Source organism: Thunnus maccoyii, chromosome 13 (assembly GCF_910596095.1).
Source record: "Thunnus maccoyii chromosome 13, fThuMac1.1, whole genome shotgun sequence".
NCBI lineage: Eukaryota > Metazoa > Chordata > Actinopteri > Scombriformes > Scombridae > Thunnus > Thunnus maccoyii.
Window position 1 is genome coordinate 20,038,835 of NC_056545.1, and position 13,748 is coordinate 20,052,582.

General features: G+C 38.6%; 3 protein-coding genes across 5 annotated transcripts; all 3 read left to right on the plus strand.

Moving 5' to 3' along the window:
- The first annotated feature begins 1,251 nt into the window (after positions 1 to 1,251).
- On the plus strand, positions 1,252 to 6,016 carry LOC121910818. 2 transcript variants are annotated; one of them, XM_042432160.1, is made up of 9 exons: positions 1,252 to 1,437; positions 1,639 to 2,254; positions 2,384 to 2,704; positions 2,827 to 2,950; positions 3,320 to 3,425; positions 3,531 to 3,769; positions 3,892 to 4,050; positions 4,145 to 4,264; positions 5,938 to 6,016. In XM_042432160.1, exons 1-9 carry the CDS (start codon positions 1,363 to 1,365, stop codon positions 5,993 to 5,995), a joined length of 1,818 nt encoding a protein of 605 aa, XP_042288094.1. In that variant the 5' UTR covers positions 1,252 to 1,362; the 3' UTR covers positions 5,996 to 6,016. The 2 variants fall into 2 exon arrangements, with proteins under 2 accessions (XP_042288094.1, XP_042288095.1); XM_042432161.1 differs by lacking the exons at positions 4,145 to 4,264; positions 5,938 to 6,016 and having other exon boundaries at positions 3,909 to 4,040.
- Positions 6,017 to 6,024: 8 nt separating this feature from the next.
- prdx4 (peroxiredoxin 4) lies at positions 6,025 to 10,653 on the plus strand. The gene is made up of 7 exons (XM_042432162.1): positions 6,025 to 6,333; positions 8,246 to 8,363; positions 8,473 to 8,589; positions 8,864 to 8,986; positions 9,738 to 9,868; positions 10,151 to 10,185; positions 10,531 to 10,653. The coding sequence occupies exons 1-7, from the start codon at positions 6,123 to 6,125 to the stop codon at positions 10,579 to 10,581; spliced, it is 786 nt and encodes a 261-aa protein (XP_042288096.1). The 5' UTR covers positions 6,025 to 6,122; the 3' UTR covers positions 10,582 to 10,653.
- A 937-nt stretch (positions 10,654 to 11,590) lies between these two features.
- Positions 11,591 to 13,509, plus strand: LOC121910088 (diamine acetyltransferase 1-like). Of its 2 annotated transcripts, XM_042431104.1 has the most exons (6): positions 11,591 to 12,428; positions 12,534 to 12,585; positions 12,701 to 12,784; positions 12,885 to 12,986; positions 13,119 to 13,159; positions 13,259 to 13,509. In XM_042431104.1, exons 1-6 carry the CDS (start codon positions 12,363 to 12,365, stop codon positions 13,424 to 13,426), a joined length of 513 nt encoding a protein of 170 aa, XP_042287038.1. In that variant the 5' UTR covers positions 11,591 to 12,362; the 3' UTR covers positions 13,427 to 13,509. The 2 variants fall into 2 exon arrangements, with proteins under 2 accessions (XP_042287038.1, XP_042287037.1); XM_042431103.1 differs by having other exon boundaries at positions 12,885 to 13,159.
- The last annotated feature ends 239 nt before the right edge of the window (positions 13,510 to 13,748 follow it).

The window sequence follows — 13,748 nt, forward strand, 5'->3', positions numbered from 1 at the left end:
AGGACATTCCCAATTTCTCAGAACACATGAAGATGTCTTCAGTTCAGTTCAGTCCAGCTTATTTTGTCTGACTAACAGTCCAATACCTTAAGATCTTAAGTTTACTGTCATATATGGCAAAATAAAACAATATATTATCACATTTAAGAAGCTGGAACCTTTGGAAATATATGGATTGGATAATGTAGCCTAAATGTATGTAAAATATGTTACTTTCAAATAATATTTTCACTGCCCATAGCACAGTGACCCTGTTGCAGTGTATCTGTGGAGGTTTGATAGAGCTGTTGTTTGCTGCCAGTGACTCAATGATTATTTCACTACAGCTGAAACTTCTATTTGTTCCTGTATCCATGGATGTGCCATGGTGTTTTGGTTGAAGAGGCTAACTCTGTGTTGTTGCAATTAAAGACTGAAGAGTGTGTGTGCCTCACTGTGTTTATTTCTAGGTGTTGTGATCTGTGTGAAGTGATACACTGTGGAAAGATGCAGAGAAAAGAGGAAATAATTGATTGCTGATCTTTTCTCTGGGGTGGCAACATTCTTTATGACTGAACCTGGAATTGGGGGAGTAAAATACTTCTGAATAGTTTAGTTCACAGAAGGCAACAGTGGTTTTCTGCATCTGGTGGCAGAAACATTACTTAATATGAAACATGTTAAAGCAAACTAATATTTAGTCATTATTGAAAATCCATCTATTTCATTCTCTATTTTGATGTTTAAATACACTATTTCATTCTGGTTCACTTTTTAAGGAAAAATATAAGAATTATAAGGTATTTTCAAGTGAAGAAAGTACACAGGAAATGAAGAAAAACTATATTTTATTTTGCATACTTTTTTGCACCATTCATGCACCAATTTTCACATAGTTAAACACACAAAGACATATGATGCAAGCATGTGAGACTGGATCAGGATTGTTCCTGTCCTCAAGTTTGAAACACTTTTTTTTACATAAAAGTAGGATTTCGGCTTCTTGCAGCAATATTCTGGACATTCAAAATTTAATTCCTTCATTTTTGGGTGGCAATAAACAATGCTATATATTCCTCTGATCTGTTAATAAAAATCTAAACATGTAATATAATATCTATTGTACATCATTTAAATCTAATATTGATGTTGAATATATATTTATATGACATACATAAACACATGCACACAAACACAAATACACACATCAGAGAGAAAGTTCTATTCTGACATCACATCTAATTGTGATTGTGACCTGTCATAGAACATTTTTATTCACCAACTGTAGAATCCAGCACTTCAGTCACTTGTAGATCGAGCTGAGAGAAAGTTCTCAAAGTGGTTTCTCCTTGTTGACAGTTTAGTGGTGTTTTTCTAATTCTCATGGATAATCGCAAGACATCGAACATGTTCCATCGATTCTGGAAGTGGGCACAGAGGAAGTGCAATGATGATGATGTAAGTAACCAACTCTACAAATTTCTGACCTTCCTTCTGTTATTGTCTGAAAGTTTTCCATGGATGCATACAGAGCAGTTGATTGCTCTAAAATGTTGAAGAATTATCATCTTGTCAAGAACTGAGTCAAACTAGATCAACTCAGTGGTTATTCCTGATTTACTCAATTATATTATTGTTTTTTGTTGTTTTTTTTTGCAGCAAACTGGGAGCCAAAGAAGACAGGTGGACCCTGATGGCTTCACCAGTGAGTCCAGGATCCTGGACACACAGAGGGCTAGGAGGGATGCATTGATTGAACATGCAGAAAGGCTGTGCAATATGGAGAAAGCACGTAATGATGCTGTTCTGGAGAGACTGGGACTCTCCAGACAAGACGTCACCCAGCCTTCACCTCCACCACCAGCTGCTTGCAGAGGGAACCCAAAATCCTCTCTGCATCGAAGAGGGAGACTCAGCCCTCTTCGAAATGCACCTCGCCTGAATGCAGAGCATCTCAACAGGCACCAGAGGAGTCCTGAAAGTCTGGATGAGGAGGACACCTTCTGGGATGAGGTGCTTCTTGGAAGTCAGATGGCTGTCCATGCTTTTAAAGAGGCTCAAATGGCAGACAGAGACCAAAGCCCAACTGCTTCCATCAGTTCTGTGTACAGCCTCAGCTCAGTAGATACTCACACTCCCAGTGAGCTGAGGGAGCTTTCTCTGATGGGAAACCCTGTTGAGGTGACGCCATTGAGACCTACTCCTCCTCCTCCTCGAACGACCCCTCTAACCAGAAGAAGAGTGAGTCGTCTCCCTGTGCCTTCCTTTGCAGCAGGTCAGTACTGTCAAGAAAGACTGTTGTTTTTTCTCTCAGGTTGAAAAACAGATATGGAAACATAGGTAATGATTTGAATATAGTTAAGTGGTAGTAATTTGAGTGATTTTTTTTTGTTCATTTCAACAGGTAAGGAGGCTACAAAGAAAGTTGAGGCTATTGTGGAAAGTCTAGAGCGCTTCCAACTCAGCTCCATCCTTTCACCTCGACCCCCAGCGACAGCTAAGAAGATCCCTGCGGTGGTCAAAACGGCTGCCAGGAAGATCCCTGCAGTGGTGCCAGCAGTTGCCAAGAAGACCTGTGATCCTGCAGTGGAGCCAAATTCACAACCGCAGGGGTCTTCCACGATGGCGCCTTTGGCTCCAACCACTCGAAAAGGTCCTCAAAACAAAAAAAGAGGATCTCGACCTGGGAAAATTCTGCGCCCTGCAAAGGCTTTCAGTGGAACTGGTAAGTTCCTCTATACACATCTTGAATAACTATCAAGTTTTTGTAGAGTTATGGCACCTACAGGAAGTACAATACTTTGAATGAAAACAAAGGTGAGTAACGAACAAAGTTCTGTTTACCAGGCAAGAAGACCACCAGTGACTGCAGCCGCCAGACTGCGAAGGATGAGAAGGATGAGTTTCAGCCGTTGAGTAACCCTGTGGAGAGTCTGTCACTCTCCTTCCAGCTGCTCTCCTCAGACGACTGGTAAGGTACAGACAGAGAGCAGTCTGTTGTACCAGCTCACAGAATGCTTGATCTCATGTCAGTGTTACATTGCAACTAGATAGTTTGACATGAAATCTGTCTCTAAAGTTTTAGTTTTTAGTTTGCAATGCATCAATGTCCTCTGCTAACAGCTATTTCACAGAACTTTAGTGTGCAGCCAGTAAACATTGTGAGCTGAAACTTGTATCAGTTGATGCAAAACTAACCATAAAGCATAAAATTACAGTTATTTAGGCCTATACTTTACTTTCAAACTGAGCAACATTTGCAGTAGTATTACGGGTATTTGTGTCATTCCTGAAGTGATGTACATTGCTGTTAATTAATTCTTGTCATGTAAACATACAGGATGAAGAAAATGGAGGGCTTGAAGACACTTCGCGTTCTGGTGAGGCACCATCCGGAGACCCTGAAGACCAAACTCCACGAAGTGTGTTTGGTCCTCATAGAGGAGGTATTGTAGACACTTTCCTTTTTCTCTCATCTTTTTTTGTTCCATGAATTTATCATGTGTCTATGAATGTGCACAATGCTGATAATGTTTATTCCCACTATACAGGTGAAAAACCTGCGCTCTGCAGTGTCCTGTGCGGCTATGAACACCTTAGGTGATCTATATCTTCATCTCCAAAAGATAATGGACCCTGAGGTGGAGCGAACAGGCCGGGCCTTGCTGTTGAAACTGGCACAAACCACAAATGCTTTTATTCATCAGCAGGCCAATCTTGCACTGGACGCCATGGTGGAAAATTGCAGCTATGGTCGGACTCTCAGCGCTCTGTTGAACACAGGGCTGAGGTAAGAGGAGAGAAGAAGTGCCATTTATTTTATTGGCAGAAGCATACTGATAAATGGAATTATATGAAACCTAGTCACTTGATGTGTTTGTCTCATATTCCCCTGTATTTGTCCTTCCTCAGCCACCTTTGTGTTGCAGTAAGAGGGAGCATGGCACAACACCTGCACCAGCTGGTTGATCGCTGTGGAACAGCTCACATCTTCACATCAGGGAGAATCTTCACTGAGCGATTCTTCACTGCTGTCTCCAAGATGTTTGTGGATTGTGCACCAGAAGTGAGGTGGGTCATCAAATTTTATATATGTAGTTTACAAGATTACTCTTGTTTGTTCTTTTTGAGCATTCCACTAAATGAGAAATGTATTCCACTACAGGCATCATGGACAAATAATCCTGCAGGAACTGGTCCTCCACAAGGATTTTCTGAGCCTTTGGACAAAGATCGTCCCAGAAAAGGATCGACGTGCCCTGGACAAGATCTTAAAGGCCAAGAAGTAATAATGGAAGAGATCTGCAATATTGCAATATCTCATAGATATACATGAGATATTGCAATATTGCTATTCCATTATTACTAAGATCATATTTCTCCCATTAGCTTCCTGTAAAATCCAGAATTTAATGTAAAATCCTTCCCCTCACCTACAAAGCCCTTAATGGTCAGGCACCATCATACCTCTAAGAGCTCATAGTAGCCTATTACATAACATAACTAAGGGCTGGCCAGGCTAGCCTTGGACCAGCCCTTAGTTATGCTGCAATAACCCAACCGGTCAAAGCTAGACCTGCTCTATTTGAAAAGTGCCCTTAGACTTAACTTTTATTAACTTTATTATTGTATAAATAAATAAATAAATAAATAATATATAAATAAAACTGAACTGAATTGAATTGAATTAATAAATGCCTCATGAACAAATTTGCTGTCTTTTCAACCATTTTTGAAAGATGGTTCATGAATTGCCTTAAAAAATAACTTGCAGTACTGAGAATACAGCACAAAACAAACACATACTTAAGCTTCTCTTTAAATTGTGAATCATTCAAGAAATTGTATATGGAATAAGGCCCAACAAAATATATAGGGTGTACATTTAACATGGAGTCATGCAAATATTGAAAATAAATGTTCATGAATATAAATTTTCATAAAGTTGCTCATGAAAATGCAAAAAAATACTTTGACAGGAAAATAACTTTCTTATAAAGTAAAGGATATAACTCCCATGTGGTTTTAGAGTCATTTGATACAAATGTGAATGATGGAATGAGAAATTTACAGAATCAGGGAGATCATGGCAAAGTTGTTTATTCTGAAGAAAATCATTTAAAGGTTGTAGCACATGCAAATTTGATAACATAAGGTCAAAATCAGAGAATAATGGCCAGGGCACTACTGGTTTTAGAGAGAGGTGATATTAAGTGCTGCAAAATAATGAGTGTCCAACATTTCATAACAATTCAACAGAGAATCAGTCCATTACTGATACTCATTAATTACAGTCTAAAATAGTTGGTGATTAATCAATGAATCCGCAAGGATGAGAACACAATTACAGAATAATAAAAGTACAACAAGTACAGACAAGCTGTGATAAGAAGAAAACTAAAGCAACACATTTCAACTGCTCGGAAGAAGTGGCAACTGATATAATGATGATGACATTTATGATATAACGATAAAAATGATAAAGTATTCAAGCTACATAAAGGGACTTAAATATATGGTATATACAGACATGTAGATATCTGGTAGGGTTGCTACAGGGTCCGCTGCCATAGCTCGAAGTTAAATACAGTCCAAAGATACAGTCCAGACATGCAATGAAGAGAATGAACAAGCTATCTAAACAAACATTTCAGATTACACTTTCAAAATCACTGAGGAGAGTCAATAAAGAGCAGCAACAGTACTGAGACAGAGAAACAAAGGTTGTTTTGTCTTCAGGAAGTAAAGGGAAGAACATGATAGAGGATACAGTAATGGTAAAACTGAAAAAATAGGACTTGATGTGCATGCAGGAAATACGTAGCAGAGAGGCTGGACATGCAGCTGAGAAAATATGCTCTAAAAGAAACATCTGTGTTGAGTTATGGAGGGAGACGGCAAGGCACAAGATGATATTTATTTAACTACATATGTATTTTGTTGCCTGTTAATTGATAGGGTTAATGGAAAAGGAAAGGGGCATCATGAGCTAATTAACTCCAGAGGGTGGCAGTAATGCAACAACATGCACGCAGAAGAAGAAGAAGAAGAAGAAGAGCAGGAAGAAGGCGTCTCAAATCCCTGGCAGAAAGACTGAAACACATTGCCAGCCAGTGGCTACGTGCTCTCAAAGGGACGGCACTATGGAGATTTTTGCCCACAGTAATGTAAAGAAGGAGCTTTTCTGCGCTCTGTGCGCTGCTCTCCTGCTCCTCTCCACGGTGACATCTGCAGAAGAAAGCGCTCAGGTGAAGAACTCCCAGTGTCACAACTACGCGGGAGGACACGTCTATCCTGGAGAGGCTTTCCGTGTGCCTGTGTCCGACCATTCCCTTCACCTCAGTAAAGCCAAGAGTGAGTTCATAACCTGATTTTATCCATAAGTGGCAAGTTAGTATTTGCAGAGTGAAAGTGCGCAGTGATTTTCTTGTCTTAGACGCAGCGGCCGCAGCAGCAGCTGCAGCTCCAGCATGGTGCTGTCAGGACAATAGAAACAAACTGTCAGGGTCTGTTTGCAGCTTGTGGTATAATCTGAGTGGTTGTGTCTTATGGTTTCATTCTCATGTGATAGTTTAAGAGGTTAAGGTCACTTACACATTAGGCCTAACTTTTAATCAGATGTTTTTTGTAGGACACGTCATTCTATGAAATTCATTGGATTGTGTTCCTCCCACCGCCCCCTCAGCACATGACTGTGTGTGGCATAGCACTAACACTGGCTTATACAGACATGTTATCACCAGGTGGTGGGACTTGTAAACTATTACTAGAGGTATTCATTAAACTCCATATAATATAGGCCATATAATGTATATGCCCTATAACAAATGCAAGTCTTTGAGGGCTCTGTTCCTCTGCAGTTTTTTCTCTGTTTGTCATGTGTCATCATAAGTTTTGAGACTTTACCCCATGCGTCTGTGCACCAGCAGCCACTGGCCCATGCTTACAGTGTGCTGCCCATTGTATTTGAGACAAACATAATGCAAACTGATGTAATGTGTACAATGTGGGAGAGGAAATGTCATATGGCATAGAGAACAACTGAAAATAGATTTATTGACCACAATCATAGTAGTAAAATGCTTATAAGCTAATTTGTTCTTCTCAAGGACTTGCAACACTGTAAAATGCTGACTTTTAAAAAAAAAAGTACAATGTTTCAAGCTGTATGGGCTCATCTTCATCAGCTAGAGAGGCAACAAAAAGGCCTCTCTACCCGATGAATATTTTAAAAGAGAATACTCTACAGTGTTGTGTCCTCAGGAAGCCGAAATTATCTACAAATATTTTGGACTCTTGACAAGACAGGATGTGCATGTGTTCTGCACAATGATTGTGAAATGCTTTGTCACCATCTCCATACACTGTGCGTAGGGCATTTATGTATAATACAATTGTGAAAAATAGAGAAGACAGTGAAAACACAGTAAATCTAGGCAAAAAAAAATAATGCAAACAAAGAGCTAACGTGTGTACAGAGCAGTAAATAGTACAATACAAGTAAGTGATTAAATAGTGGATATGGAACATATATATAGAATATGAAATGTTGATCAATATGGTTCATGCGAATGCAAAAAAACCTGAATATAAACATTGTAATGGATAAAAATAAAGACATAAGTTGAAAAATGAATAAATTAAAGTACCTCTGAGAATTATGTTAGATATGTACACTTAACAACCTTCTGGTCTCAAAACTTACTGGAGTTAAATAGGGCTGCAACTAATGATTATTTTTATTTTTGATTCATCTATTATTTTCTCGATTTAATCAATTAGTTGTTTGGTCTGTAAAATGTCAGGAAAAGGTGAAAAATGATGATCACTGTTTACCAAAGCCCAAGGTGACGTCCACAAATGTTGTTTTGTCCCGACCAACAATCCATAAACCAAAGATATTCAGTTAGTTTACTATTGTAGAAGACTAAAGAAATACTCATACTCATATTTAAGAAGGTGGATCCAGAATTTTTTTTTTCTCCTATTTTTCTTTTTTTCCCAAACAAAATGATTATTTGATGATCAAAAGTCTAAAGATGCTGAAGATTATCAATCTCAATATGGCATTTAAAAGCTTAAGCACTACTGTAATCTCCCATTTACCCCCCCCCACCCCCCGGCATTTTTTTTCTGAAATACATATTGTATGTCACATTCAGTGATTTGCAGTAATCTAAAGCATGAGATTTATATTCCAAATTACATATACAGTAAGAATTCCTGGTTTGATAAATCTTTATATTTTTCCTGCTACTCTTTCCAGTTTCAAAGCCGTCACCACACTGGGAAGGAACAGCTGTGATCAACGGTGAATTCAAGGAGCTGAAGCTGTCCGACTACAGAGGCAAATATCTGGTCTTTTTCTTCTATCCTCTGGACTTGTGAGTAACATCTGAGACCCACATTACATAACCACTTCATTTGAGTTGCTGGGACTGCTGCACAACAGAGTATATTCTTCTGTAAACGTGTTTGTTGTGTCTTTTGCAGCACTTTCGTCTGCCCCACTGAGATCATTGCATTCAGTGATCGTGTGCATGAGTTTCAAGCCATCAACACAGAGGTGGTCGCCTGCTCAGTTGACTCCCAGTTTACCCACCTGGCCTGGTAAGACTGCTGAGCCCATTACACCCACAAAATGCTATCAGACTTAATAACAGACGTCAAGTAATCCAAATTCTTTTTGGATTTCAATAAATACATTTTAGGGATTCAGGAGGTGATTTATTTAATTTCTGAAGGGGTGGGGGCTTTTTTTCTCTTTTTGGTTAGATAATTTTGTTCTCCAGACTTTTTTATGTATTATATAAAGAGGGTGAATTAATTTACTAAACACAACAGTACAGAGCTTTGTTTTTCTCACCTTTCTTATTTTTAACAGGATCAATACACCCAGGAAGCAGGGTGGACTTGGACAAATGAAAATCCCTCTGTTGTCTGACCTCACTCACCAGATTTCAAAAGACTATGGAGTCTACCTGGAGGACCAGGGACACACACTAAGGTACAGCTTCACTTTTACATTCCTGGACGTTATCAAAGTTTTGATTAACTTAATGGAACATGTCTTGTAATATAACACGTCTTGTAATATAACACTGACGCCAAACTGACGCCACGTCAGATTGGCGTCAGTGAAAAAAAGCAGGTAAGTGACAGGAGCAGCTGTGAAAAAAACTAGTTTGGGTGGGATGTTTGTCTTCCTATAGCACTTAAAGGACCAGTGTGTATGATTTAGTGGCATCTAGTGGTGAGGTTGCAGATTGCAACCAACTGAACTCTCCCTCCCCTTCCAAGCATGTAGGAGAACCTACGATGGCGGTGAAACTCACAGAAGGCTCTCTCTAGAGCCAGTATTTGGTTTGTCTGTTCTGGGCTACTGTAGAAATATGGTGGTGCAACATGGCGGGCTCTGTGGAAGAGGACCCGCTCCCTATGTAGATATAAAGATAGATATATAAAGGGCTCATTCTAAGGTAACGAAAACACAATTCTTATTTTCAGGTGATTATAAACCAATTGAAACATACTTATGAATATTATATTCCATTTCTGCTGAGTCCGTTCCGCTAGATGCCACTAAATTCTACACACTGGACCTTAAATTCATTTTAATGAATTAATTTAATTCCTATGACTCACATTTGATGCTTCTACAAATGTGCTTCATAAATCATAACTCACTGGGTATTTTAACAACCACATAGACGTTAACATTAAGTCCTGCATGTATCCAACTTGTCTGTCTCTCTCAGAGGACTCTTCATCATCGATGACAAAGGCATCCTGAGGCAGATCACTATGAACGATCTTCCTGTGGGACGATCTGTGGATGAGACTCTTCGGCTGGTCCAGGCCTTCCAGTACACTGACAAACACGGAGAAGGTACAAACATCTCATCTGCTGTCAATTTTAAAACACTCACACACCTAATTTGGCATTTTTGTTATTAATTAATGGTTTTATTTATATATAACTATAGTGACTAAGTGGCCTTTGTACTGTCTTGACGTATCTTTGAATGCAGATTTGAAGGCTAGTTGCCCTTTATTAAAATTAATTAATGGCTAAGATAGAATAACGCAGCAGTACCTGCTAACTAATATCTAGTCAGTGGATTCTTTGTGTTTCTTAAAGTGCTGACTGGGATTATGTAATTTTTCACAGTGTGTCCAGCAGGATGGAAGCCAGGCAGTGACACAGTGAGTATCACTGGGGTTGTGATTAATCTGGATGCTTTGTCATTAACTAGTGTTGTCCTACAGCAGATAGAAATTCCCATATAGGGTACCATGTATGTATGTGCAAATTAGTGAATGATGTCTTAGGGTTAGGCCAGTATTTGTTAAAGCACCAGCTGTGTACAGCTCTTTAAACAGATTGAAAACTAGAAAATAAAGCAATAGCGGGCTAGTTTGTTGTCAGGGATCTACATCAGTCACAGTGTAGTTTAGAGCATATTCTACTATATTTCTATTGACTAGTTTATTTCATTGTATCATTGGAACTATTTATTGTGCACTAATTTAATCAATTCTTTCCCACAGATCATTCCCGACCCTTCAGGCAAGCTGAAGTATTTTGATAAACTGAACTGATTTGCGTCTCTATTTTCTGAGTCTGTGAAATCCTCCACTTACTGACAGTTCAAATAAAATGTGTTTTCCTAATTTCTGTCTGTCTCTTCCTGATGATTCATCTGACTGAGTGACTACACAAAATGGCGGTTTTAGCTTAGTTTGTACATTTGTTTCAAGCTGAAAAAAGAGCTGAAAATTTCAACCTTTGCAGCACACTGAGAATGACCAGATGTCACTGATGTAAAATTTACTCAGTGGCTGCCAGATTCTCACAAGCAACAGCTGATTACAAAATAGTGAAGAAAGAAATATGTGTTAATTATCACCAGAGATGTTACCATACTGCCACAGAGTCTGTTCTTGAATTTGCTAGAGTGCAAACATATGAATACAACAGGTTTTACATATCCTGTCTTATAAAATAGCTTCAGGTACTGCACATCATGTGGACAGCTTAGTTTGCATCGGGAGTGGTCTGAGTGCAACCAAATTCTAGCAAAGAGTAAGTGAGGAGTGTATTCTTAAATTTAACATCACCTCAGAGGGAGTTAAGCTAGTAAACAAAGCGTGTTTTGTGCTAAATAATAAAGGAACAGTAAATTGAAAATGCCATAAAAATGCAACAGTGTGTGAAACATGTCCATGCTGAGGTTTCGCATGTGGAAACATTAACTGAAAGTTTCTGATTAATGACTTGGACAGCTTGTGGAGAAAATGGTATCAGAATTTTCTGCACCTGAATTAAAGTATAGCTAAATGTTCAAGAGTGTATAAATACAGATGTAGTCACTTTAAAACTGCCTGCAAACAAGGAAAGGCATGACTGACTTACTGCACAAAATACTATGCCTGATAAGGCCTTAAAACGGATATGCATGCTAAAGCATAAATGTCATGTTTATGAGGGAGGTTTGTGGTTTGTCCATAGTAGCGGAAACATTGCTGTTGAGCAACTGAGATAAAGCTTGTTTAAAGGACAGATAATGAAAACTCAACACTGACTTAACTCGGTGTCCCCCTGCTGTTATTGTCATTTAACTACACCATCCTTGAAAACACTGAAAGGTCAGTATGTTTTTAAACGCCCTTGCACAGCACTGGGCAGATCACAAAGTCTCAAAACATGTGACTAAAAAAGTTCCTTTCGTGGCTTACCATCACACCAAAAGATGTCACTATGTCGCAGCCTTGTCAACCACATTAAGATCTATCCCCTGCTGACTCCTGGCAAATGATAACCTGAAATGTCCTACATTTTTTATTAGAGGTTGAACTCATTATCTACATATTATATAAAGGAGCACATCAATAGATCAATAAAAGTTTTATTTTTTCAATCTCTGTAATACAAATGAGTGCAAATGTGACCTACTGAAGAACTGTCAGTTTAGCATTTAATGTGTGAGAAGTATAAATTTCACACTCATTTATTCACATAGGTTATTCTTTACACAGCTTTACAGACATTATGTGCACTTGTCGTGTTTTTTTCCAGGTCTGGTTAATTATTACCTTTTAAACAACATTCAAGTACAGAGAGATCCAACAGGACGTAAATTGCTGTTTGCCCATATATGGATTAGTGAACATGTTTATGTCCTCGGGGGATACATAAAGAGAGCAGGAAAGTTACTGAAGCTACCACTCTGTGCGACACGGCCAATGCAGTTCATCATATGCTGGTTTTCTAAATTCATTGTCGGGGGGTGAGCTCCTGAGGATCGGATGAAGAAACAAATTTTGCTTTTGTTCACATTCAGAGGACTAGTAAGCAAAGGAAAAAAGGGTAAAAAGAGAAAATGGCCAGTTTTATATTACGGAAAGCTGAACCCAAGGACGTGTCTGATATCTTGCGACTTATAAAGGTAAGCAAAAAGTTATTTTGGCCATTTGATTCAAAATCTGTCATCTGTAATTGTAGTTCCAGTTAAAAACATAATTCACTGTCATTCTTTCTTTATGCCTTTAAGGAACTGGCTAAGTTTGAAGAGATGGAGGAGCAGGTCATACTGACCGAAAAAGGTGCTTCATTTTTATCTACATTATGTTTAACTGTGATTACATTTTAGACATAAAGTATCTGGATTTTCAGTAAACATTTTCAAACATTTATATAAAGTGAATGTCCCACTTGTAGAATTACTTGAAGATGGCTTTGGAGATCATCCGTTCTACCACTGTTTAGTTGCTGAAATCCCAAAAGAACAGCAGACCTCAGAAGGTAAAAACAACGCTTTTCACATTTCACAATTCAAGATTTATCCATAAATTAACAGGATTATCCTTTAAATCCAACCCCAACTCACGATCTCTTCTTCTAGGGTACACTGTGATTGGTTTTGCTATGTACTACTTCACTTATGACCCTTGGATTGGAAAGCTGCTCTACTTAGAAGACTTCTATGTCATGCAGGATTTTCGGGGTAAAGTTGTTGACAAGTGCTGTTATATGATGGTGATAAAGGTTAATCAGTTACAGAGGAAACGTTTTGCAATGTTAAGAGGCATTTCTACACCAACACTAATTGCCTTCTGTACATTTAATCTTTCACCAGGTTTTGGCATTGGTTCAGAAATCCTGAAGGTTCTCAGTGAGGTACCGTAAAAGCTCCTTGTTTAGCAACAGGTCTCCACTGCATTCAACACTTCATGTGTACTTGTGTTTTATACTTGGATGTGTTTTGTCTTCCTCTAGACGGCAGTGAAGACGCGCTGCAGCAGCATGCACTTCATTGTAGCAGAAAACAACAAGAAGTCTATTGAGTTCTACAAGCGAAGAGGAGCAGCTGACCTCTCCTTTCAGGAGGGCTGGCGTCTTTTTGCGATCGAGAAGCAGGGGCTGCTGAAAATGACGGCCAAATAGAGTTTACTGTTAATCAACTTGTACTGACTGTTGCTGATAGCAATAATTCTGTTTTGTCTGGTCACTGATTTTAAAACACATTACATACATACATTTTAAATGCAGAAAATACATGTATCAATCAACTGTTACCTTTGATAAACAATTTCTGCTGATCTGAAATCTAGAAAGACTTCTGCTCATTTTAAGAATGAGCAATGAGGTTTGGGAATCATATCATAATAACACTAAATATATGCTGTTAATGATTTTACTTAATGATTTTTTGCCATTGTGTGATTTAAAGGGCACATACAATGCAAACAAAAGCTCTGCATGTTTT